This window comes from Pundamilia nyererei, unplaced genomic scaffold (assembly GCF_000239375.1).
Source record: "Pundamilia nyererei isolate P.nyererei 1_Seehausen unplaced genomic scaffold, PunNye1.0 scaffold00027, whole genome shotgun sequence".
Classification (NCBI taxonomy): Eukaryota; Metazoa; Chordata; class Actinopteri; order Cichliformes; family Cichlidae; genus Pundamilia; species Pundamilia nyererei.
The window spans coordinates 1,336,252-1,358,997 of NW_005187428.1; the positions used below are offsets into that span (position 1 = coordinate 1,336,252).

The window sequence follows — 22,746 nt, forward strand, 5'->3', positions numbered from 1 at the left end:
TATATATACATACATACATACAGAGAGAGAGAGAAGGAGGATGACAGGATGTGATGATGGCATTTCATCACTCCCCCTGATGGAGGGCCTGATTGGTGTTGCCTTGCCAGCGCTGAGCTGCTGAGAAACTGGTCATTGATGGATGGCTCGTTTGCAGGGTGATGTTTATTTTGCTGTTAATTTGCATATTTGTATGTATTTGCGGGGTGGTTGTCTTCCGCTAGCAAGGCTCAGTCCCCATCTCAATATGATGGATCTGGCCGTCTGACAAAATGGACAGCTTAGTGACAGGGACATCCAGCCGACACTCTCTTGCCATGACGGATGGGCTCATGCTAACACACAACCCAACTGATGAAATCCTGCTGCACCTTGACCTGTGTAGGAGGGGTTGCCAGAAAAGGTCTTCCGCCAAAATAATAATCAGGTCTCGCAAACATTTAACTCTCAAATTAATCCCAGGGCACCTGGTACTCTGTTACACCTTTGTAATATTTTTTTTAATTTGACACTCAGTTTTAAGGTATTCCTCAAACTGTTGCCTTGGTAGTAAATTTCATGCAAACAATTTAACAACTAAACATTTTTTTTAATTAATTTATTTTTTTGCTATAAATTATGCTGGATTCTTAGTGAGCTACAAAGTAGTCAATATATGTATAATATATGAATAGGCTTTAGCATTCATTCATCTTTGTCATTTAACAGTAAAATGATAAATGACAAAGATGCAGTTTGCAGTTTATTCTCATAGCGGTATATCAGACAATAACAGATGAATTCTTAAGTTGTAGATTTCATGCCCAACAGCACTTTATGTTATATTGGAGGATTCTGATAGTCATACACTACAAAGATGCACTGATGTCTAGTTTTTATGGCAGTCAGAAATCAGATAATTTAAAAGCACAACTGGGGCATGAAAATGACAAATAGTATACAGTGGAATATACTAACCTCAACTATCTGAGCCCTCATACTAAATAATATGCCATTAATTCCCGTGTTCATTTTCCAACTTGGGAAGCATGAAGCTCTCACAAACTTCCACTCTGCTGGAAAATATTGCCATTCAGCTGCTGCGACCACAGAGTAAGAAATAAGGAAAGAAATGCCACAACTTCCAAAAACTCGTCAGTGCTACTGAAATCAAATTGTGGCATCTGACTGTGGTGCCATGCAGGCTAATTACTTTATATAAGGCTGCTACTGACCCATAGTATATAATATTGTTTGCAAAATGACCCATGCATTAGCAGGTTAGCAGAACGTGTTCTGAAATAGAAAAAATATTACAATTTTCTTCCTTTTTAATATACATAATTATGCATTCAAATCCAGATATCCACACATTCATCCATCTCGGGGCTGAAGGTCAGCTGTCAGCCCCCTCTTGCCACTAAGCCAGATTGAATGTCAGCCAGAATGTCAGACTATGAGAGATGGCAGCTCATCATGTCAGTATTTATGGAGACACACTCGCAGGTGTGCTTCCTGCTGTACAAAGCCTTGTTTGGGAACCTCTGTGTTTTCTCAAACAGTACCAACAGTCCCACGAGAGCACAAGTGTTCTTTCGCAAACCCACCCCTCCCGAGCAGGGCACAGACTGTGAAGGAGATGCTATGGAAAGATGAGGATAAAGAGGAATGATATAGAGAAAGGGTGGTGCAGGGAGCAGAGAAGGGGTGAGAGAAGGGGCTCCCAAGGGGAGAGAAGCTGTCAGTCCCTAGGAGACATCAAACACACTGCAGCCCTGTGATCAGCGTGCTCTCTGGCTCTCTGCTGACAGCTCCCTGACTGTGCCGCTTAGACTCCTTCATGTGCTCATAAATACACACATACACACACGTATATACACTCGTTTGCTCCCATAAGAGCTCTCACACTCACCGACTTATCCATTCATACCCCAAACACATTCAAATTCTATTGACATACGCACACTCGCGCTGATTCTCATACATAGGATACACATCTGTGACACTTTTGCTCTGATATGCATCCTCACAATAACCTTGAACACCAAAGTTTGACTATCACATCTCTGTCAAGGACACTTTACAGTCCCAAACTGTTGCTACTGAACTATGGGCCAAACAGAGACAAGGAGGTGCTGGCAGCAGTGATGATGTTAATAATGATGATGATGACTTATCTAAGCCATTACTCCTTCTCTGCTCAGGGCTGGGACACCAAAGGCATATCCCTCCTGATGATGAATTCATTAGTGCAGAAGATGAAATGAGTTGTCAGGAGGCGGGTTATGTATGGTAGGTTATTTGTGTTCTCTGCAGCAGCGTGTCAGATCACACTTAAGATCAACTGGGTCGGCTTGTTGTAAATCTCCCTGTTTTGCTGGCGCTGGACTTCCCCAACCTTCTCGCCCAGGCTGTCCCTTTCTTTTATTAACACATATTCCCCCCCACTAATATGCAATGCCTGGAGGCTGCTAACAGGTGGCTAAACATTTGTGTACTCCCAGAATCCAGTGGAGTGCTTGGGTAATTATGCACCAGAAGTCAGAAGTAACTCCTCTCCATGTGGAAAGCGTCCTTAGAGGCCAAAGCAAGCCCACCTTTAAAGAATTCAAACAGAATACACGATTCATTACTGATTCATGTTGAACCTAAAGCAGTGGCCACAGCTGTTTGGCCATACATCCCAACAGCCTCTCAGGTGTGATGGTGCAGCAGACCTGTAGGAGCACTACTGCTGGTGCTGCTGGGAATTTACTGGTTCATTGAATGTACACTAGCTCTATTGAAGGAAAAAAACAGTGCTTTTTTGAACTCCCATGGCTTCCCCAGGTGTGCTTACATTTGTGTAGTGTTCAGTATGTGTGCCTGTGTGCATCTATATGTGCCCTTGTGTGTGTGTGTGTGTGTGTGTGTGTGTGTGTGTGTGTGTGTGTGTGTGTGTGTGTGTGTGTGTGTGCGTTCATATTTTCATCATGTGAGAACTCATGTGTATTTTTATAAACATTTTTTCTTTTCTTTGCTGTATGGTAAATCCAGTCCAGGGCTGACTAAGAGAGCAGGAATGAGGAAGAGCAGGAGCTGGACTCTCTGTGATAGAGATTTCAAAGTGGTGTGCGAGCTGTTGGGCAGTTTTATTTTATTATTATTATCTTTTTTTGTTATTATTCTGCAGGAGAGAGCAGCAGGTGTAGGCTGTTTCTCCCATGTGTGGTCTCTCTTGAGCAGAGCAATGTTATTTTCTGCCATGCAGAGAGGGTGGTAACATGCCAGAGCGAATGAGAGAGAAATAAAGATAGAATAAAGACAGAGACAGCTTTGACTGCTCCGATTGACACATTTCTGTCAACGGCAGAAGGTTTGCGTCATTTTAAGTTCGAGGCAAGCTGACTTTGAAATTTATCTTGCTTAAATTCTATGCCACCACTAGCACCTTGCAAGCGTGTGGGTATTGGTGTGCAAAGTGAAAGGAAGTGATTTTACAAAGCCTTCCCCACAAAGTGCATGCCATCCAAGCTGCACTCTTAGGTCTATTCATTTTTAAAGTTCCCTTGAGTATTAGAAAGAGTGGAAGTGCTCAATCTGACTCTGTGAGCTGAGGACACTTAGTGTGTTTTTTTTCCTGCTGTAGGGCCCTACCTGGGTTTGGCCCTCTACCCTCTAAAAGCCTCAGAGACAGAACAGGGATGCTCTATTGCATGGCCACTTTTTTCCTTTTTACATTATATACAAGTTATCTGTGAGGAACTCACCCAGATCCACTCTGACCCATATTTTGGCTGTGAAAATAGTTACTGACCTTCTCTTTGTTTCGCCCTCCTTACGAGAGCCAGTCTGTTGCTGTGATTAGTTCACTGCCTCCCAGCACTTCTCTGTCAGACCAGGCTCATCTCCAGCCTCCTCCATAAACACATTTAGCTACACACAACACACTCGACATACACATGCATACAAAGGCAGCACAGGCACCACGCTACTTTTCCGTCGGCTCCTCACCTGTCGCCCCAGGTCTCTATCTCTCTCATGTGTGTCAGGGCAGGGCCTGCGAGACCACGGCCTCACCAGTTTGTTTATTTGCTGCACTGACGGGTGGAGACCGGGGACGTGGGTGCAAGAAATTAGCACAAGTCAAATCAGATTAATTAATCCCCAACTCAAACTATTAGCCGAGGAGTCGTGTTGAATTAAAAATCAAATTAGCCCTAGCGCCTGCCGGTAAAGCTGTGGTGTGTGCCTGCCAAGCTACAATGACACACACCCACAGAAGGCAGCTGCTCATAGGCTTTGCTGATGGATGGATGTATGGACGGAGAGTTGGAAGAAGAAAATGGTGCTCAAAGACTACAGGGCTGGGCGAAGGGGTGTTTAGTGACTTTGCCACCCAATGTGGTAAGCCTCTCCTAGGGCACGAAGCTGGCTGTCCTCCACTGGTTGCTGCTTCACAGGCCCCACAACACCAGCACTCAGCCTTTCAGTTGCTGATTTAGGGCTTGAAGCACCACTTCACCTTCATAGTTTACATAACACACATATCTTGAGCCTGGGACTGAACCCATTTTAGGAAGTTTGACTCTATTAAAAACATAAAGTAAAGCTTTTATTACCATAGTTTTGGCTGTCCTTCCTATCAATAATTATAACCTTGTGTTTACTGAAATAAAGCTTCATCACTACAAATAAGCCCAACGTAATAACAAACACAAACGGTTAGTCAAACATGAAAGAAAATAGATCCATGCAAAATGGCGTTTCACCTCCAGAACTCGGACCTACAGCACTTCTAGCAGATATGTGGTTTTTCTGTGTAATTACAGGTTTTTATGAAGATCTAATTCACTTCTTTAATGTCTAAATATACGACTAAAAAGAAGTCAGAGAGCACTTGAAAATGTTTCACTTTTTTTACGTGCTTTTGAATCTCAGCCTGAAACGGCTGATGATCTTGGTTTTGGGTAAAGTTTGGCTCATACACTTTTTTCTGATCCAATATGATGTAGCTCATATTTCACATTTTAGTCTGTGCTTCCTCCAAAGCAAAACTATGTGACTGCTCTGCTCAAAATTCGAACAACCACCCAGAATGGACATATCGCATTGAAGTAGTCCTGGAGAAGTGGACCAAAATATTTTTATCAAAATATTGATAGCATTCTGGATCCAACAGATACTGTATTCAGCAGTGTAGATGGAATATACTCTTATACAGGCATTTGATGTATGATCTGTGCGGGCCTGTGAATATGGCTTTTTAGGCTTTTGTAAAGTAGTCTAAGTCTCATCTATCATACAAGGTGCGGCTCCAAAACACACAACACTTGTTTGATTCAGAACAACATTCATTTCAATTATGGGACATTAGTTCTGGAGGGTCTATTATGCTCCACTGGTGTTCCTGTACTCCATTTATCATTTATGCTTGCATGGCTTGTAGCTCTTGATCACAGCAAGGAAGCCAGGAGCGCACAAGTAACGAATTAGATGTTTATTTTCTTCTTACTTTAACTTTTCAGTTACCAGTTTTGACACAAGGAGCATATGTAGAGCATCTCACAGAAGCAATTGAGTATTTGTGTTAAACAATGTAAACACATGAGCGTATGCTTTTTTCTGCAAAATACTCTCTCTCTTTGTCAGCTGGGTGGAGCCATACTGGCAGCTCCTACAACAAGCCATAGATTTGTGTTTTTGTGGGTGGGTGCAGCTATGCCATCAGGAGTTTATGGATGATGGATGCTGTGAGATACAATGGAAGTCTAAATGAAAGCGAAACTGCTCTATGAGCGCATGCACACGGGCAAAAATTGGTCAGGTGTTTCCAACACATTTTTTTACTGTGTGGATATGGAAACATTAATGTAAACACATGCACAATAAGCCTCTCTTTGCACTTCATCACCAGTGCACATTTGATGCTTAGCAGACCCCACAGGTGTTCTTTAATACCATTTAAAGTCTTTCATTGATGTGGCAAGCCTCTTTCCCTCACATTTTCCCACAGAGTTTCTTACTCTCTTTCCCCCTGGCCGCTGGCATCTTTCACCACCCATATTAACACACAGCTTCCTCCTGGCAACGCTGTGCCGGACCCCCGCCACCACCTCAAAGTTGCCAACCTGTCTCCATGGTAGCATGATTGGCAAAGGCAAAGATGGATGCCATTTTCGGCCAATGGCAGAGCAGAGTGGGTTGTCATGTACCACGAGACCCTGCAGTGGTCCGACTGACCAGCTGAGGATGGCACTGTGGAAGAAGGGGTGAATGCACCACATCAGACACACAGAAAAAAACACACATCCCATGGGATCATTCAGCAGCACAAAGCGTATGGGGTCCCCACTCAGGCTGTCACTACTGTTGTGATGTATCATTTATGTGGCCATTGTGTGGCCTTCTCTTGAAACGTGTTGACAGAGGCATTATATTCCAGCTTTTGACAGATTCCCATACATTCACAGGCTTTTAATAACACATGTTAATGCTCCAATAATTTTGTGACAGGTTAGAATTACTGCGTGAAATATGAACCTTTAATTGGCTTTCTCGCCAAGTTATTTGGCGTGCTGTGCATTAGCTTTTTAAGTCTGAGCCAGTGGTAAAAAGATGGTTGCAAGGCTATTATCTGTCTGAGAGTGAGGATACGCAAGATGATAAACATTCATCTCTGCTTTTTATGTGAAACTGACTTTTCTCTGTTAAAATAAGTGCTTAGCGACAAATATAAGATCCCTAGACAAATAATGGAATAACCTCTTTACAGCACATTACACTGCCTTGTAGGGTTTTAATGCTTTAAGCAAACTGCTGTGCATACACATGCATTTTAATTGTACTTGTTTCTTGTTAGTTCAAGCGTACAGAGCCGCATGCATGTCTGTGATTCTGAATGCACAGTGCGCGCGCTGTAGCGCTGTAAGCAAGCCAGACAAGTTTACAGCATTTACTGTTGATGGCAGGGAAGCAGCTTAAACACGTTGTTCAAGTGCCTTTGTGTCAATCATAGCAGGAAAAGCATGTTTAACTGCCTTGAACTGATCTTAAAAAGCACTTAGTTGGACACCATTAGACATCTGCTAGGCAGCAAATGGCTACTGACCAGATGTCAAATGGTGCGTATGGATTTTGGTAAATGTGCATTTCAGTTTGAATGGTGCCTTTTGAATCCTCAAAACTCTGCCACGTAGCCTAACTACCATCTCTAATGCCAGTTCGACCGGCTCCTGCTGGTCCTACAGTGTTAACTTGCTGCCAGGCTGAGCCACCGATTGCCCATCTGCTCCATCGGGGAGAATTCTCACTCCATCTATTTGACTTGTTTCGAGCTTGGCTGTGGAAAGCTCATTAGCTTTGCAAAGTGAGAAATAGAGAGATTTTTAAATAGGACATACACAGATGTGAACTGAAGTGTTTACATATTAAAAAAATTAGAATGGAAAAATGTGGGGAAGTCTTTGTTAGCGGAGACATGGGCAGACGGAACATGAATAAATAAGAGGCGGTCAGCTTCCCACTTCTTTTTTTCTTTTTTATGGATGGCTTTAAAAATTCACTACAATTACCAGCAGAGATGGATGTCGGAGTGACATTCCAACAACCAACATGTGACCCCTAAAATCCAGACACACCCATTTCCTGTGTTTTTGTGTGTGCGATTGAGTTCGTGTGTGGGCACACTCGAGAGCGCATGTATAAGCAACTGCGTGCCCGTGTGCATGTGTGTGTGGGTTCATATTTATGAAACAAGGTTTGGCCCGTCATACCGTGGGAGTTAGCAGGTCATCTTCCCTTGCCATTAATCACTTCCGACAGCTCTTAAGTATCCAATCTACATGTGAAAGAACTGCATGTGTTTGAACGTGTGAACGCGCATGTATTTGCATGTGCGTATTTGACTGACAATGTGTGGATGGAGTATTCCTTCAAGATCCTCCTGAGGCTGCTTATTGAATTAGAGATGGACTCTGCTGATGCTAACGCGCAGCATTAATGCATCACTGGTGGCATTTGTAATGCACTTATAAATTTACAGCTCATTAGGCGAGTTCTGCATGTAGCTGATGGCGTGATAATAGCACCCAGTGCGGATAATAAAATATCACAGTTAATGAAGCATAAAATGATTTCTACTAAAAAGTAGTAGTCCTGAATCTTTTTTTAAAGAATGCTTAGAACGCTCAACCAAAATCTTTTCTCACAATCACAAAGTAAAAGATGCTTTTTAATTAACACTGCATCAAGGGTTTATCACGTGGAGTTCAGGGGAATCATCAGCGATAAAGGAGGTGTTTTTCTACCAGGTTTGGTATTTGCCAGCTGCTAATTTAACAAAGAACTCAGAGGTCAGCTGAGTTAAGAGTAATTTAAGGTCACAGGAGGGCCTTTTTCTTTCATATATTTTCATTTCACAGGTACAAAAGAGGCCGTCGTGCTGTTTTTCTGCTTCTTCCCTGGACCGAATCGTGAATGTCAGAACTTCTATTATTTTTTCCTGTCCAGGTTCACTAAAGCTTGTTGCTTTACTGGAACATTTGAGATTTTCACATCGAATAATAGTGATTTTTCTCTGCCTCTCCACACCCAGACATGAAAGGAATAAGAGATCGTTATTTGCATTTTTATGCCTGAGTGTATTTTTCAAGTGGGAATAGAAATTCTGTGAGCGGTGTCAAGTCCCAGTGCTGCTGTGTCCTGGAGTGCATCAGACTGCCTTTTCATCTTCACCATAGCCTAAGTGCTCTGCTTTTCTTTAGCCGTACCTTTAGCTCTTCGAGAGCAATCGCTCTATTTCATACTTAATTTCTTCTATTTTTTTTGTCATTCTCTCATTAAGTTATGCCTTTTTTTTAAAGCGTTGAAATCTGTGTGTGTTTTCTTTCATTACTTCAGAGTTGCAGTGCAAGAGTTTGTGAAGTGTAAGTTTCTAAACAGACCTCTGTGGTGAGTGGCAAGTGCATATCATTTTTCATTTAGTGAAAATGGTGGCTAGTTTTGTCTTTTCATCTCCCGCTGATTTCTCTGCTGTTCAGTCCCATCACCTCACTGCTCTTTTTCTGTCTTTGTGGCCATCTACTAGTGTCTATTAGCTAAAGAGCTAGACTTGTGTTGCACATCGGCAAGGAATTCTCAAATTATGGGTCAACAGTCATAATCAAAGCTTTTTTTTTCTTAATCTGCAGCAAAATTGAACAATTAGAGCGAAACCTGTTGCCTTGGCTGCCTTGTGCTATGCTGGTAAATATGTGGCACATATCAGCAGTGAAACTGGTCTGGATTTGTGTTAAAAAGACAGAACGATGTATAGGTATGTCTAGGGCTGCACGATTAATCGTTAGAAAATCGCGATCTCGATTCATACTTATGTGCGATCTCATTTCCAAATGACAACGATTAAAAAAAAGAGAAAAAAAAAGACGACGATTGTACCGCATTTTGATCCGGGACGTAATCTGCATGAAAACAAGCGCTCACTCTTCCTGCTCAACAAATGACAAGGGCGGAGCCTTATACCACGTGATACAGAAGCTGTGCCGTGTGATGCTAAAATTAGCAGGGAAAAAACAACGGAGAGCACGTCAGGGATGACGAGAAAGTGACAGGAGAAAATCCGTCCCGGTCAACCACCCAAACATCAATAACGGGAACCTTATACAGCGCTTCCCTATACACGTCGAACTCCCGCAGGCACAAAGAAAGTACGGAGGCTATCACTTATCACCTGACCAAAGATATGGCTCCCATCAACACTGTGCAAAACGAGGGATTTAGGAAAATGAACAACACCCTAGACAAACGCTACACAGTGCTGTCCCGCAACTATTTTTCTATTGTTGCACTACCTGCTCTATACACGCAGCGTCGAGCAACGGTGGAGACGGAATTTCAAGCAGTACAACATTTTGCAGCAACAACAAAATGTGAGACATTTGTTGTTTTTATGTTTATTTATTGTTTTTATGTTCAGACTCAACTGTTACGAAGTTGATGTGCAGTTAATAAGTGCAATAAATATTTATACTGTATACTGGAATTATTATACTGGAATTATACTGGAATTTATACTGTATACAATAAATATTTATACTGGAAAAGAAAATCGTGCGAGAATCTTGATCTCAATTCTAAGCCAAAAAATCGTGATTCTCATTTTATGCAAAATCGTGCAGCCCTAGGTATGTCAAAGAGGGATAAGGGCTGCACAGGAACAATTTCATCTCCTCTGTATATCAGCAGTAAAGGTTTAATAGTGTGTTTATTTCCTTGTGTGCATGATTGTGTTAGTATGTGCTCAGAAGTAAATTGTGCCCATTACGCAGAGAAATTGTTGGTGATTTCAAAATAATAGCTTTACGAGGTGATTAAATCGCATTCTGTTATTACATACCAGCACCTCCTTAGCATGGTTAAAGGCTGCGCTGCTGAACAGCTCATAAATCTGACACATTAGGACCACACAGCACGTGTACTTACACGTAACAGCACAATATGTTTTCACGTGAAAGCGCGGTAAATGGTGTTGCTTTGACGGCTGTTCAGTTTGAAGTTGAAAAGTATGATGTTACTGTGCTTGTTTGGGTGGGGGGGAATCTTGGGATGTCCCATTTGGGTGCAGAAATCAATGCCCGGTCCTTGGCGTTTTTCCAGAGCTTTTTAACCGACAGCAGTGATAAGTAGATTTGTTTGTACCATGGCGCGCACATACACTTCAGTATAAATTTTATGCAGTGATACAACTGAAGCTCTGCACAAATACACACACACACACACACACACACACACACACACACACACACACAGCTGGCCTCATCAAACAGAAACGTTTATGGTGCTGTCAACATTGTGTATATTTATGGATGCAATATGTGAGGTCAGATTTATTACTGTCAGAAATGGGTGGAATTATTTCTTTTCAAATAATGAATTTTCAACCACACACACACATACGTACACAATTTTTACTTATTGATTTGCACATTGATTCTAGGGATATTAAAGCTTCTCAGTTATTAATCATTGCTGATTATACTTTCAGTGAAGTAAGTTATAATTGCAGAGAGGAGATTGTGTTTTGCAGGTTATACATAGAGGCGAGCTACCAAAGCACTGCCGCTTAGAGCACATCTTTGTAACCAGATGGGAGAGTACGTACATTTTTAAACTGACTGAATGTGTGTGGCCTCAGTGCTAGAGTGACTTACTGTTGTAATATTATGACAAATGCATTGCTGTCTGGGGAACGCATTTGTGTGTTTGTGAATTGCAGCACAGTTTGGGCACCTATTAGATGACACTACAAAGTCAGGTACAGTAGATAATTAAACTGTTCCGAATGTGCATACGATGATTGATGAGTCTGGTGGTGTCCTGCCCTTGCCCTTTGTGATATAAAGCAAAGATTGTGCGACACAATGTCATTTCATAGGTGCAATCATAGCTGGACACAGATGCTCATTAATAAGAGCACTGTCACAGATTGTCAGCTCACAGGGAAAGAGGAAAGAAGACGGTTGAGAACAAAAATGATAAGGGAAAGAAGTACAAAAAAGAGAACTGGTGGATGATTGTGGTTTAAAAACAACACGAAAACAGCATGAGACTTAAAAAGTGGAGGAGCAAATGAAAGCAAGTAGAAATAAGTCAGCGGTTTATTTGCAGTTTAAATATGTGGACCAAAAACAATACCAGGAAAGTTTAAAAAAGAAAGTTAAATGGTGGATGAAGACTAGATGTACACAAAGTGCTGGTAAGGGTTGTCAATCAGAGGTCTGTGCTATGAAGAAGAATTTGGGTTGATCCAGGTAACTTCAGGGTTAACGTTGGATTTTTTTTTGTACTAAAAAAGGGAGTTCTACGGTGGCCCTGATAGGCCAAACGGACTGCAACTTAAGAAAACACCAGCAATAAGAAAAATGCCGCAAAAGCACAGGAAAAGAACGGAAATAGGAAAAACGAAAACAGAAATAGGAAAAAACACAAGGGAAGTGTTTCTGGGGAGACAATAACCCGATGGAACAGTTGCAGGAACCCAAAACATGGTAGGCGTGTTTTATCATGATCCATATAATACTAATGACGCATTTTTAGGCTAATAGTTAGGCTAACACACTTACCTCTCACAAAACCAATAGATCCTCCACTTCTTTCAAGTGTCTCCCAGCGCAATTTCATAAAACAAGAAACCTATTTGTACTTGTTGACCTCATGTGATATTTACACATAGACTAAGCCTGTTTGAATGTTTGAATTCTGGTGAACATCATGGAGGTTGAAGCTGAAAGAATTAAAACGAAATCTCTCTTTTAAACATTAATTTCACTCTTTAGTCCTTGAAGACCTACTGGGACCACTGATGAAGCTTTTTCTGAACTGAGTGGTTTCTATTTGCAGGCCTGCCCATAGAACAAAATAACTGGGTGTGTCAAAAGTTAGTGAGGGGCTGATCTCTACCTATGCAGCTACCCTTGGAAAAACCTCTTTATTGATATTTATATACTGAGGTCATTAAAGGTAGAGGGGAGGTTGTCACATGTTCTCTTTATGGGTGAAAGAGTTAATAAAATACTTAATAATCCATCAGATTCTTCCATGATTTAATGATAGAGTTATGGTATTGAAAAGATGAAAACTTACACAGTTGGCATTTTTACCAGATTTACTTGATAAGAGTTTACTTTATTTTACTTGATTTACTTTATTAATAAAGTAAATATTTTTCAGTCGTACTGACCAAAGTGCCTAAGTTCATACAAAGTTCATACACTGCTTTTAAAATGACCCCTTTCATATAAATGTGATAGTGTGAAGGAACCCTGGGTTCACTTAGCGAGGTGATAACCAGCTTTGTGTGGCCGCTGAAGGGTATTTTGAACTTATTTTGTAGTACAGGGCCTAGAAAAGAGGGAAAAGGAACAAAGGCAAGAAGTAAAAACAATAAACCTTTAAATTGCCAATGCTGAAAAGCATAAAGGCAAAGACAGGAGAACATAGAAAGCACAGAAAAAAACTGAAGCATAAAAGAGCACAAGATTTTTTCCACCACTGATAGTCTCTTATATTACACGATTGCTTGTGGCTCTGTCTTCAGTGTTTGTGCTATAAGAATTTATTAAGAATCTCTCTTGCACTCTTTGAGTGTGCTTTCTGTGCAAATATTAATGCAGCATTTGGATTTTATAGCAGTGCTTTGTACAAGACAAAACAGAAAATTCAGTGTCCTTCGTTATTGTGATTTTATTTTTATCTATTTTTATTTCATTTCATTACAATATAAAAGCAGCCTGGACGGGCTCGCTTCTTAAAACCTCGGTTCATCACAGCGACATTGTTAACATTGTAGTAAAAGTAAGTGTGAGTGTGCAATAATGCATCTAAGTGTGGATTAACTGAGGATTAGCTGACGAGCGTTAGCTACCAAAAAGCATTGTAATGCAGAAGGCCACGAATTAAATGTAATCCTGGACACCACATCTGTTCTCTTGTAATCTTTTGTCTTTGAGTAAGGCTGCTCGACAGATTAGCTAATGGATGCAATGTCAATTTTGCCAACATAAAAGCAGACATAACATTTATGGCTTTGCAAGTTCCTTTTTCTGTTTTCGTGAGTGGATAAGCTAAGTTTTAGTACAGCGGGAAAAACAAATGGAAACCAGCTGGTACCTATAAAACAGGAAATAATTCAACCATAGAAAACTGCAGCAATTTTTGCAGCCTTTAAATTGCAAGCTGAAAGGAAACAATTTAAAAAAAAAAAAAAAAAAAAACATCAGATGAACCTTCACTGCTAGTCCTCATGCCTCCTCATGTGTCTTGCTTGTCTTCTGTGCCGCAGGTGTGATGCCAGATCGTCAGTTTGGTGGAACCCAGTTTGTCTGCAGTGTGGTGGCTTCCCACGTCAGCCACCAACCCTCTACGAGCTTCAGCTTTGTCTGGATCGCCCCACCACCTGGGACTGGCTGTGTCAATTTCCTGTAAGTCATATGTTTTGAGACAGAAATGGCAGGTGATGTGATCTTTTGTTGTGCATCACTTAGACTGTATCCAACCATGCTTGTGTTTAATTTTTGAATTTATATTTTATAAAAATCACACGTTTGCATGCATTTTCTTTAAGCGCAATAGATTTTAAATACCAAAGATGTTCTGAGAAAGCAAACATGCATGGATTACTGCACAAGGTTAGGCTTCCTCTACTATTAGAGGAAAGTAATTAATATCGAGCACCACTGTTTCACCAAGGAAAGTTGCGCTTGGCTGGGTTTTATGTGTTGATGAGATGTTAAAGTGGGATTTGGTTAGTGAGAATGGTGCCTCTGTGTATCTAAAGTAAAGTTAAAGTGTATAAAAGTCAGGAAAATGACCATAGAGCTTCTTTGATCCATGACTTCAGTTAACACTTTCCTGATAAGTTTATGATCTCCAAGTATTGAATACATTCGTTTCTTTTGTAAATCACGGTCTCTATCGCAGAAGAGAAGATCATCACGTCTTATTTTAAAATACCAATCTTCAGATTCCTCTGTCGATTAAAGCATTAGCAGAGATAATGTGTACAGAGGTGCAGTAAGAATAATAATACTCATGTGAGCTGTTTGAGTAGCGTGCACCGTTTCTTTACTCGTGTGCATGTAGATAATATTTTGGCACTATATTGACTTTATATATGTATCTAACCCAAATATAAGCTATAACTATCTGTTAGTGTTGTGTTGCCCCACAAAGCTCGGGAGAGGTTTATCAGATGACATCATGGGTGTTGCTCTCTCTGAACCACAGAAAGGCTGTTAAAAGGCCATCCTGTCAGAGAAAGCCTGCACGGTGACTGGAAAAAGGTTAAACTGGGGACATAGTATGTGTTTATATCCTAATTGCCTTGCTCAACGTGACCTGTGCATTGGCAGGTGCGATGTGTGCCTTGCTGAGAATTCACGGAAATACCTCCGTCCTCTAATTCAGTGTGACCATTTCTCATCGGAAAACGTTCGACTGGCTCATCAGATCCACCCATCCCGGGAGGATGGGTGTGTTGCAGATAGTAAAGATACGCAAACATATCCTAAGATTTTTTGCCCCCAAAAAATAACATGATGTTCCTCTTCTACGATTTTACATAAGGGCATATTATTTATTGGAAGCTTTATTGAGATTTATAACCCATTGCAACAAATCTGGAGCATTACACAGCAGCTCAGGGCCACTGGATTGGTGATGTTGTAAATAGTACTCAGTCTGTTTCCCTGGACACTGCAGGTTGTTTGATTGGTGTAGGTGGAAAGAGCTCTAGCCAAATATGTTTGAGAACAGCCTTGAATTTTCCTTTTTCTATTTTTCTTTCCGCCTCTAACTGTCTTGTCTTACCTTTGAGCATTTTCCTCAACTCTCTGCCTTCAAACGTACCACAAACTTTCTTTCCCTCCTGTTCTCTTGACTTGGTGATTTACAGCTACTTGCAGATAGTCAGTCAAAATGCAATTAGCAGCTGTTGCTGGAGAAGTGTAGAGGAAAAGAGAGGATTCCTGTAAATCCAAAGTCACCACAGCACCACGTTAGAAAAATCTTTGACAAATCGACCCACAAATTTTTTACATTGCATATAATTTTTTATTAGGTAAATGCAAATGTTTGTGTAGGTTCTCAGTCATCCAGGTCATGGTATTCTGACGAGCTTGGAAAGTAAACGACAGGACTTCTTTAAGGTTCTTGAAGACGTTTCACTTCTCATCTCAATGATTATATTTACACGAAGTAGAGTTCAGTGCTTTTTCTTTTCTTTAACAAAATGAAAGAAAAGGAAAACTCATTATCGTTCTATGATTTTTAATTCATAGATAGTCTGCAGTTTGACTTGGCTAATGCCTGATATTTTGCTTTTTTATTACCAGTCATCCACTTTTAAACCATTTTATTTCAGGGGGATTACAAAATTCCTATCAATGTTTCATAAAAAACACAACTAAATTAAAAAGTTTGGCTGTACTCACAAAAAAATCCCTCAATGAATTCCTGGAGGGACGCGGTCGTCTATCAAACGGAGACTTTTGTGGACGGACTTACATAAAAAGATTCAGCTGGGGAATTTGCTAAAGTGGAGCAGCCATTTAGACAATATCCACTGAGCCAAACAGATTTACTGGCTTTTTTTGTCTGCCAACAAACACATTTACTGTTGAGTGTGTGTCGGCTTACAAGGACCGTGTTTTTCAGTATATTTGTGTGCGTGTCCATGCGTGTGCTGTGTGTTTGCATTTGAGTGTAAACCACTGAGCAGCAGTGTGCCAGTGCGGATGACAGTGGGGTTGGCAGGGGGCCATGATTGTATGACAATAAGGGCCCCTGCGGCTGACCTTATCAAAGTCAGCCAGTCACACTCCAGCTGGCTTTAGACTGTTCCTCACATACAGACATTTAGACAAACACTCTTACCGCACCCCTGTTCCAGTTCGCAGCTCCCATCTCCATCTCGAGCAGTATATCCTCGTCTCCAGAGCTGCCTTCTCTGGTTTCATTCAGGGAATTTAAGTTTCAAGGCCTTTCTGGCAAAGGCCAGAGACACTTTTGGTGCTATAATTGATCAAAAAATTGTCACCTTAATGGTCCATTCCCTGTGAAACTCTCATCTGTCATACAAAATTGCAATAAAAACCTCTCTAGACACTAAAAATCTCGAATCCATCTTCTTTACAAGTCAAATTCCAGTAGTCCCATAGGTCCATAAAACTGTAAATAGCCAATATGAATCCGTAATCTTTTCTGTGGTGTAACATAAGCAGCTCTGCAAACAGTCTATACCATATCAGAGATGAACATGACAGTCATGACATAGCAGATTGGTTTTTGACTCAGCATTTTGAAGCCACAACATTAGCATTTTGTTAGCTGTCATGTTTTATTTGTATGATATTTCTTTGAAAGACCCATTCCCTTCATACAGTAGCTATTGAGTTAGTTGTATTTTTAAAGATAAAGATAACCTTTATTAGTCCCACGAATGGGAGATTTGTTAGGTTAAGGCTGCCGACTTTTGCCAGAGCCAGTTGCCAGTTAGTGCTGTTTAGTTGGGCTGCATATGAGTCTGTGGGGATTAGCTGGTGTTTGAAGCCAGCATCAGGTGGCCTTTTGGACAAAGGGCAGTTCTGGTACTTTAGAACTGGCTTCTTTTTTCAGTCCTGGTGGTTCAGTACAGTATTGTAGCCTCATCACTGACCAGCAGATGCTCTGTTTTCAAGTCCGAGTATGCACTTTATACCACTTTATTAGAATTAGGCACTCTGCAAATACCAGGTTGGAGCCAGTTTTGGCTTCAGATTGCCTCATTTCTCAATTCGGGTCATAGATTTAACAAGGTACTCTAAACATTCCTCAGAGATTTTGGTCCATATTGACATGATAGCGTCACACAGTTGGTGCAGATTTGTCTGCTGCACATCCAAGATGTGAATCTCCTCCTTCCATCATATCCCATAGTTGCTCTACTGGATTAAACTGGTAACAGTGGAGGCCATTTGAGTACAGTGAAATCATGATTTGAGTTTTGTGACATGATGGGTTATCCTGCTGAAAGAGCACACTTTGGTCATAAGAGAATTGGCATGTTCAGCAACAATAGTGATGTATGCTCTTGCGTTTAAGTGATGCTTAGTTCGTAGGAAGGGGTCCCAAATGTGCCAAGAAAATATTCCACCCTTACACCAGCCTCACCAGCCAGAACTGTTCATACCAGGCAGGACGGATCCATTCATTCATGTGGTTTACACCATATTCTGACCCTTCGGTACAAATCATGACTCCTCGGTCCGGGCAACATTTCTCCAATTTTTCTTTGGCCAATTTTAGAGAGCCTGTGTGAACTGTATGCTGAGTTTCCTGTATGTACCTGACAGGACTGTCACCTGCTGCAGTGGGTGAAGAGATGCTTTTCTGCATACCTTGGTTGTAACGAGTGGTAACTGGAGTTATTGATGCCTACTAGCTCGAAACAGTCTGGCCATTATCCTGTGAACTTACTCATCAGCAAGGCTTTTTCACCCAGAGCGCTGCCCCTTTTTCAAACCATGCTATGGAAACCTTAGAGATGTGTGGGAAAAGTTGATCAGCACTTTTTAAACAACCCACACCAACACCAACCGCATTCAAAGTCACCTTAGTCCTAGTATTAGTCCTAATAAGCAGCTATAACAGTTGTACCTAATGAAATGGCTGGTAAATGAACTTAGTGCTGTCAATGTAATCTCGTTAAAATGACATTGAACTCGCTGTTTTAAATGTAATTTTTTTTTAAGTGATTTAAATATTTTTCTTGAAAGAACTGACCCTTTTTGAAGTATTGGAATTTAGTTAGAAGTTATTTGTATTTGTATCATGTGTCACATTTCACTGACTCAAACACAAATTAACAAACACCGTTTGTTAATTCAGGTAAGATCTTACAGATCAGTGAATTTCAATATAAAACTGGGGTTTTTTTTCTAGATTGTACAAAATGTAAATAATGAAGCCTCCTGCCCTTGCCCATGGCAGTACTTCCTTGATTGATACAAGGGCTATTTTCCACGAGTGTTGTCCATGAGTGTTTAAATTAAAGGCAAAGACGCGACATGTCCTTCAGAGAACTGGAGCTGGTCCACCGGGTGCATTAATATGGGCCCTGTGAGCAGTTTTATGGGCTATATTGTGGGAGTGTTCCTGGTAACTGATCTCTAGCAGGAGTGATAGAGTGCAATGACGTGGGCATCCAGAAGAACTCATTTTCTGGGTGGCTGTAAATTCCCACCTAAAAAGAAGGAGAGGCCTTGGTGTAGAAGAGGAGAGGAGATGAAAGGAAGAAGCAGAGGTGGAGGGGAGAACACAAACTCGCATACAGACAGTCCAAAAGTGCTTGTACCCTTACACCTCGCTGAACAACGCTACTTTGTCAAGCAAATTTGCATGCCTTTGTTTTGCCGCTGGAGCAGAATTTTCAATTTCAATGAACAGACAGAAGTGATGACACAGAAATGGATTGGATTTCCAGCAGTCTGTTGTCTTCAGTTAGTGTCGTAGGTTTCTTCGGCTTACATTCGGTCATTCAGCCTATTTAAATGGAAATGTATATGTAGATCATTATATGCAATGTTCTGAATATATACAAGAGAAAAGGTTGTCTGAGGAGAAACGGAATATGTCAAGGTATGAAAAAAAGAACAGCCGAATATTCCTATGATTATTAATATTACTGTTATTTAGTGTAATTGCTATGGGCTATGGGATTGCTTTGGAGCAGGACACAGTGAAATAAAAGCTTGCTGAACTTTCTTAAGCAAAACATACAGTCAGGTCAGGGAGCTCTATCCAAGCTAGAAGCCATCAAAAATAATTCATTAATATATGGAAGTGAACACTGGGTCGAAATGCAACTCTTACTGTTATGCTGAAAGTCGGGATTAAACTTTTTTATACACGTGCACTCTAACTCACAATTCAACAACTGCACAAAACAGTCGTGGCCCACTTTTGTTCTTCTAGCAGACATGAGAGTCCACACTGTTGTATAATGTACTAATTACTTTGCTGTACTAAGAGAGGTGAGAATGGTTAATAGCTTCTTCTGGCAAAAGCAAAGATGCACTGGTGTGTTGCTTTCATTCTTTTGCTCTGTTTTGCTTCACTTATAGCCTCGAGGCAATCAGTGTGAGTGTTTGTGTGTGTTCGTGTGTCCGTGAGTGTTAAAATCTGTTCCAACAGATAGCTTCAGAGAAACATATTTAACAAAAAGCTTAGCACCGTGTGTAACTTTTGATGTTATAGATTGCACATGTGGATATGTATGCACGCTCATGTGTGTTTGTGTGTGTCGTATGCATGTATATATGTGCGTGTGTCTGTGTGTGTGTGCACGGGCGTCCTTTGCACTGTGGCCCTGTGGGAGTCAGACAGCTGCTGGGATGAAGATTGCTTTAATTACTGCATGCGAGGCCCCTTTTCAAAAGTGTTCCCCTGAGGAAACGGATGTCTGCAGATCTAATGGCACACTCTCTCTCATGGCATACTGTTGTGCTTTATATGCACGCACGTGTGTGTGTGTATAGATCGACGTTTGTATGCAAACACAGATTTTAGTCTTATCTACATCTCTGCTACCTGTTGTTTCTTTTGTGGACTGGAGACAGACTGAAATCATTGTTAGGGGCAATGTGAAAGGTATAATTAAAAAAACCCCAAAGTGAAGCAGAGAGAGAGCTCATACTCTCTCTTGTCTTGTTAGCTGTGATTGAAGAGGAATGGTTTCTGTGCTGTAATTATGCCGGGTGTTGTGGTGTTGTTGGTACTGCCATCTGCTCAAAGTAAGCAGGTCTGTCAGAACATAGAGTTTGTGAAATATATAGTGCACTATTGTATAGACTGCACAGTCTGCTGCTGCATGGGAAGAACATTATTTGGGTGCTTTTGGAGCATTTGCTTAGCTCTAAGGGAGCTTCATGTGAAATAATAACAATGGTTGTATTGTTGCAGTGAGCTACTGCTTTTACACACTCTAAAAATGTTTTAACATCCAGAAATATTTAAGTTAGAGTTTTTATTTCACCTTATAATAATTTGTCTGTGTCTTAAGCATCTAGCAGAGTAATATTGACAGACAGAATGATAGACAGCTAATCGGAGGTCAAGGGTCAAAGGACTGACAGGTGATCTATCTCAGCCAGCTTCTAATCTCTCCGGGTATTCGTCAGCTCCATTGATTTGTTGTTATTCAAGTCAATCTTTGAGTCTGTTTTAACATATAATCAGCAGTTAATGAGCTCTCCTCGTCATTAAAGCTCCACATTGGCCTGTAGCCTGTGGCAGATTAACTGTAGACACTTGGCTGAGGAACATAGGGATCGATTCAGGCCAGGTAATCTCATTTTGGCAATGTAGATACAGATATATGGGGAGAAATGTGAACGATGACAGAGGACATAAATCCGACCCTTTTTTTTCCTCCCGCCAGAACCGACTAGAGCTGCAAATCTGACACAGTCCGTCCATATAATTCCAATTTTCATATATCACAAATTCCCATATAAGACAGCAACTCTTATATCTAACATATTCATGTTCTTAACCTTTCTTAAACTTTTCAAATATCACAGTTTCTCAAGTTTAACAGTAAATCTTGGACATTTTCTGGACAACCCAAGCTCCTGTTGCTGTTGACCACAGACGTGTTTCCATTATTGATATTGTCTTATTTCCCCAGGGATGGCCCATGACCCCTGTAATTATGTACATACCCCTATGTACACAGAGGCACACATCCACACACATGTGTATGCATCAGTGCTCTGATCAATACTGCCACATATTGTCCACAACACATAAGTGCTGTACTGTCATCGCACAGTCTTATTATCAAGAGAGCGGGCGCTGTCCTACCTGCTGGGATGCTGACCACCTTAACAGTTCCAGGTGAAATAGAGCATGAAGACTGAAAAAAGGCAAGCACTTGATTTTAAATGCAGCATAATGAACCAGGGAGAGCCGGGCTGCCCCAAATGTATTTCGTGTCAAATTATTCATTCGCATTCTGCACTGCCCGTTCTGTGAATGCGCACAAGATATAACAGACACGGTCGGTCAGGAATTCATCTCCCTCGTTGTTGACGCTGGGTAAATACAGCTCATTCTTCCCCGTCTCCTCCTTTTGTCCTGAAGAAAAGGGGACATTTTACTGCTGCTTTTTCTCAAGTTTAGAAGAAGTCATTTTTTAGCAACACATGCCTTCATCTGCACTTAAAAATCTGCAGTTTTTACAAGCGGATTTTTTTTCCTTGCCTTCCTCGCATATTTACTCCTAAACACTGTGGTTTTCCTAATCTCCCTAATTATTACTCGCTAACAGTAGTCAAGGTCAATTGCTCTTCTCCTCAAGCTGTATGCCGAGCAATAACCGCTCTTCTTCTGGCTGTATTCTGAGCCATAACTCTCAATGACCCTGTGCTAACAAGCAGGTAATTTGCCAAACAACTCCCAAATCCCTCTTCTGTGGAGCTTCATTAAATTTGCATGTTCTCCGAAAGCCTTTTTCAATTAATTAATTTAGGGGCAGTCAGAGGCATAGGGAGTAATGTGATTCCACAAAGCCAACTGCACCTTCACAGTAACGAATCAAGACTACATGTTATTTTTTATCAGAGCTCCTGATTGCCAAATGTTCTGGAAGACACCAGAATGTGGAGTTTGCCCGTCTCATTACTTCTTTATCTTTTTCTATTGTCCCTGATTGCGGTGTCATAACCACAGCTGGTCCTCAACATGGAAGATAAATCAACCAATTAGCGTGTATTATTTTAAGGGCTAGGTCCAAATGCACCAAATCAGTGCTAGCGACTAGAACTCTACCCCACTGAAAGTCCTCGTATTAATCATGATTACCAACAGGAATAGTGAGCCGGGAGAAAAAATGAGCTTTTAATTGGGATTTGAGGAAGAGAGGATGAGAGTGTTGACTAAAGTCGTATCTTGTAGCTATATTTAATATGTATATGGGTTCGTGTTCTTGGGTAAATCGGCTGTATTCGCACTGCGTTCATATAAATATATGTGTATGCGTGCATGTGAGAGTGGTTTAGTAGAGAGCTGTCAAGTTGGCTCCTGGGGGATACTTATGGCCGACAGCAACATGCAATCTAACATGGAAGACATGCTTGGTAATTACCCACTCCGAGCCCTTTTGGGAGCTTCTTGAGTGACAGGCTGTCCATCTGCGTACATGTTAAAACTCGTATATGGCTTCAATTGTGTGTGCCCGTTCCCGCCTTTACT

General features: G+C 41.1%; 1 protein-coding gene across 4 annotated transcripts in view; it reads left to right on the forward strand.

Moving 5' to 3' along the window:
- The window catches only part of reln (reelin), a 99,997-nt gene that overhangs the window by 30,530 nt on the left and 46,721 nt on the right, over positions 1-22,746 (forward strand). For all 4 annotated transcript variants that reach the window (XM_013909571.1, XM_013909573.1, XM_013909572.1 and 1 more), the window contains exon 3: positions 13,799-13,937. In XM_013909571.1, the coding sequence (XP_013765025.1) occupies positions 13,799-13,937 (139 nt within the window). The remainder of the gene's footprint in view (positions 1-13,798; positions 13,938-22,746) is intronic.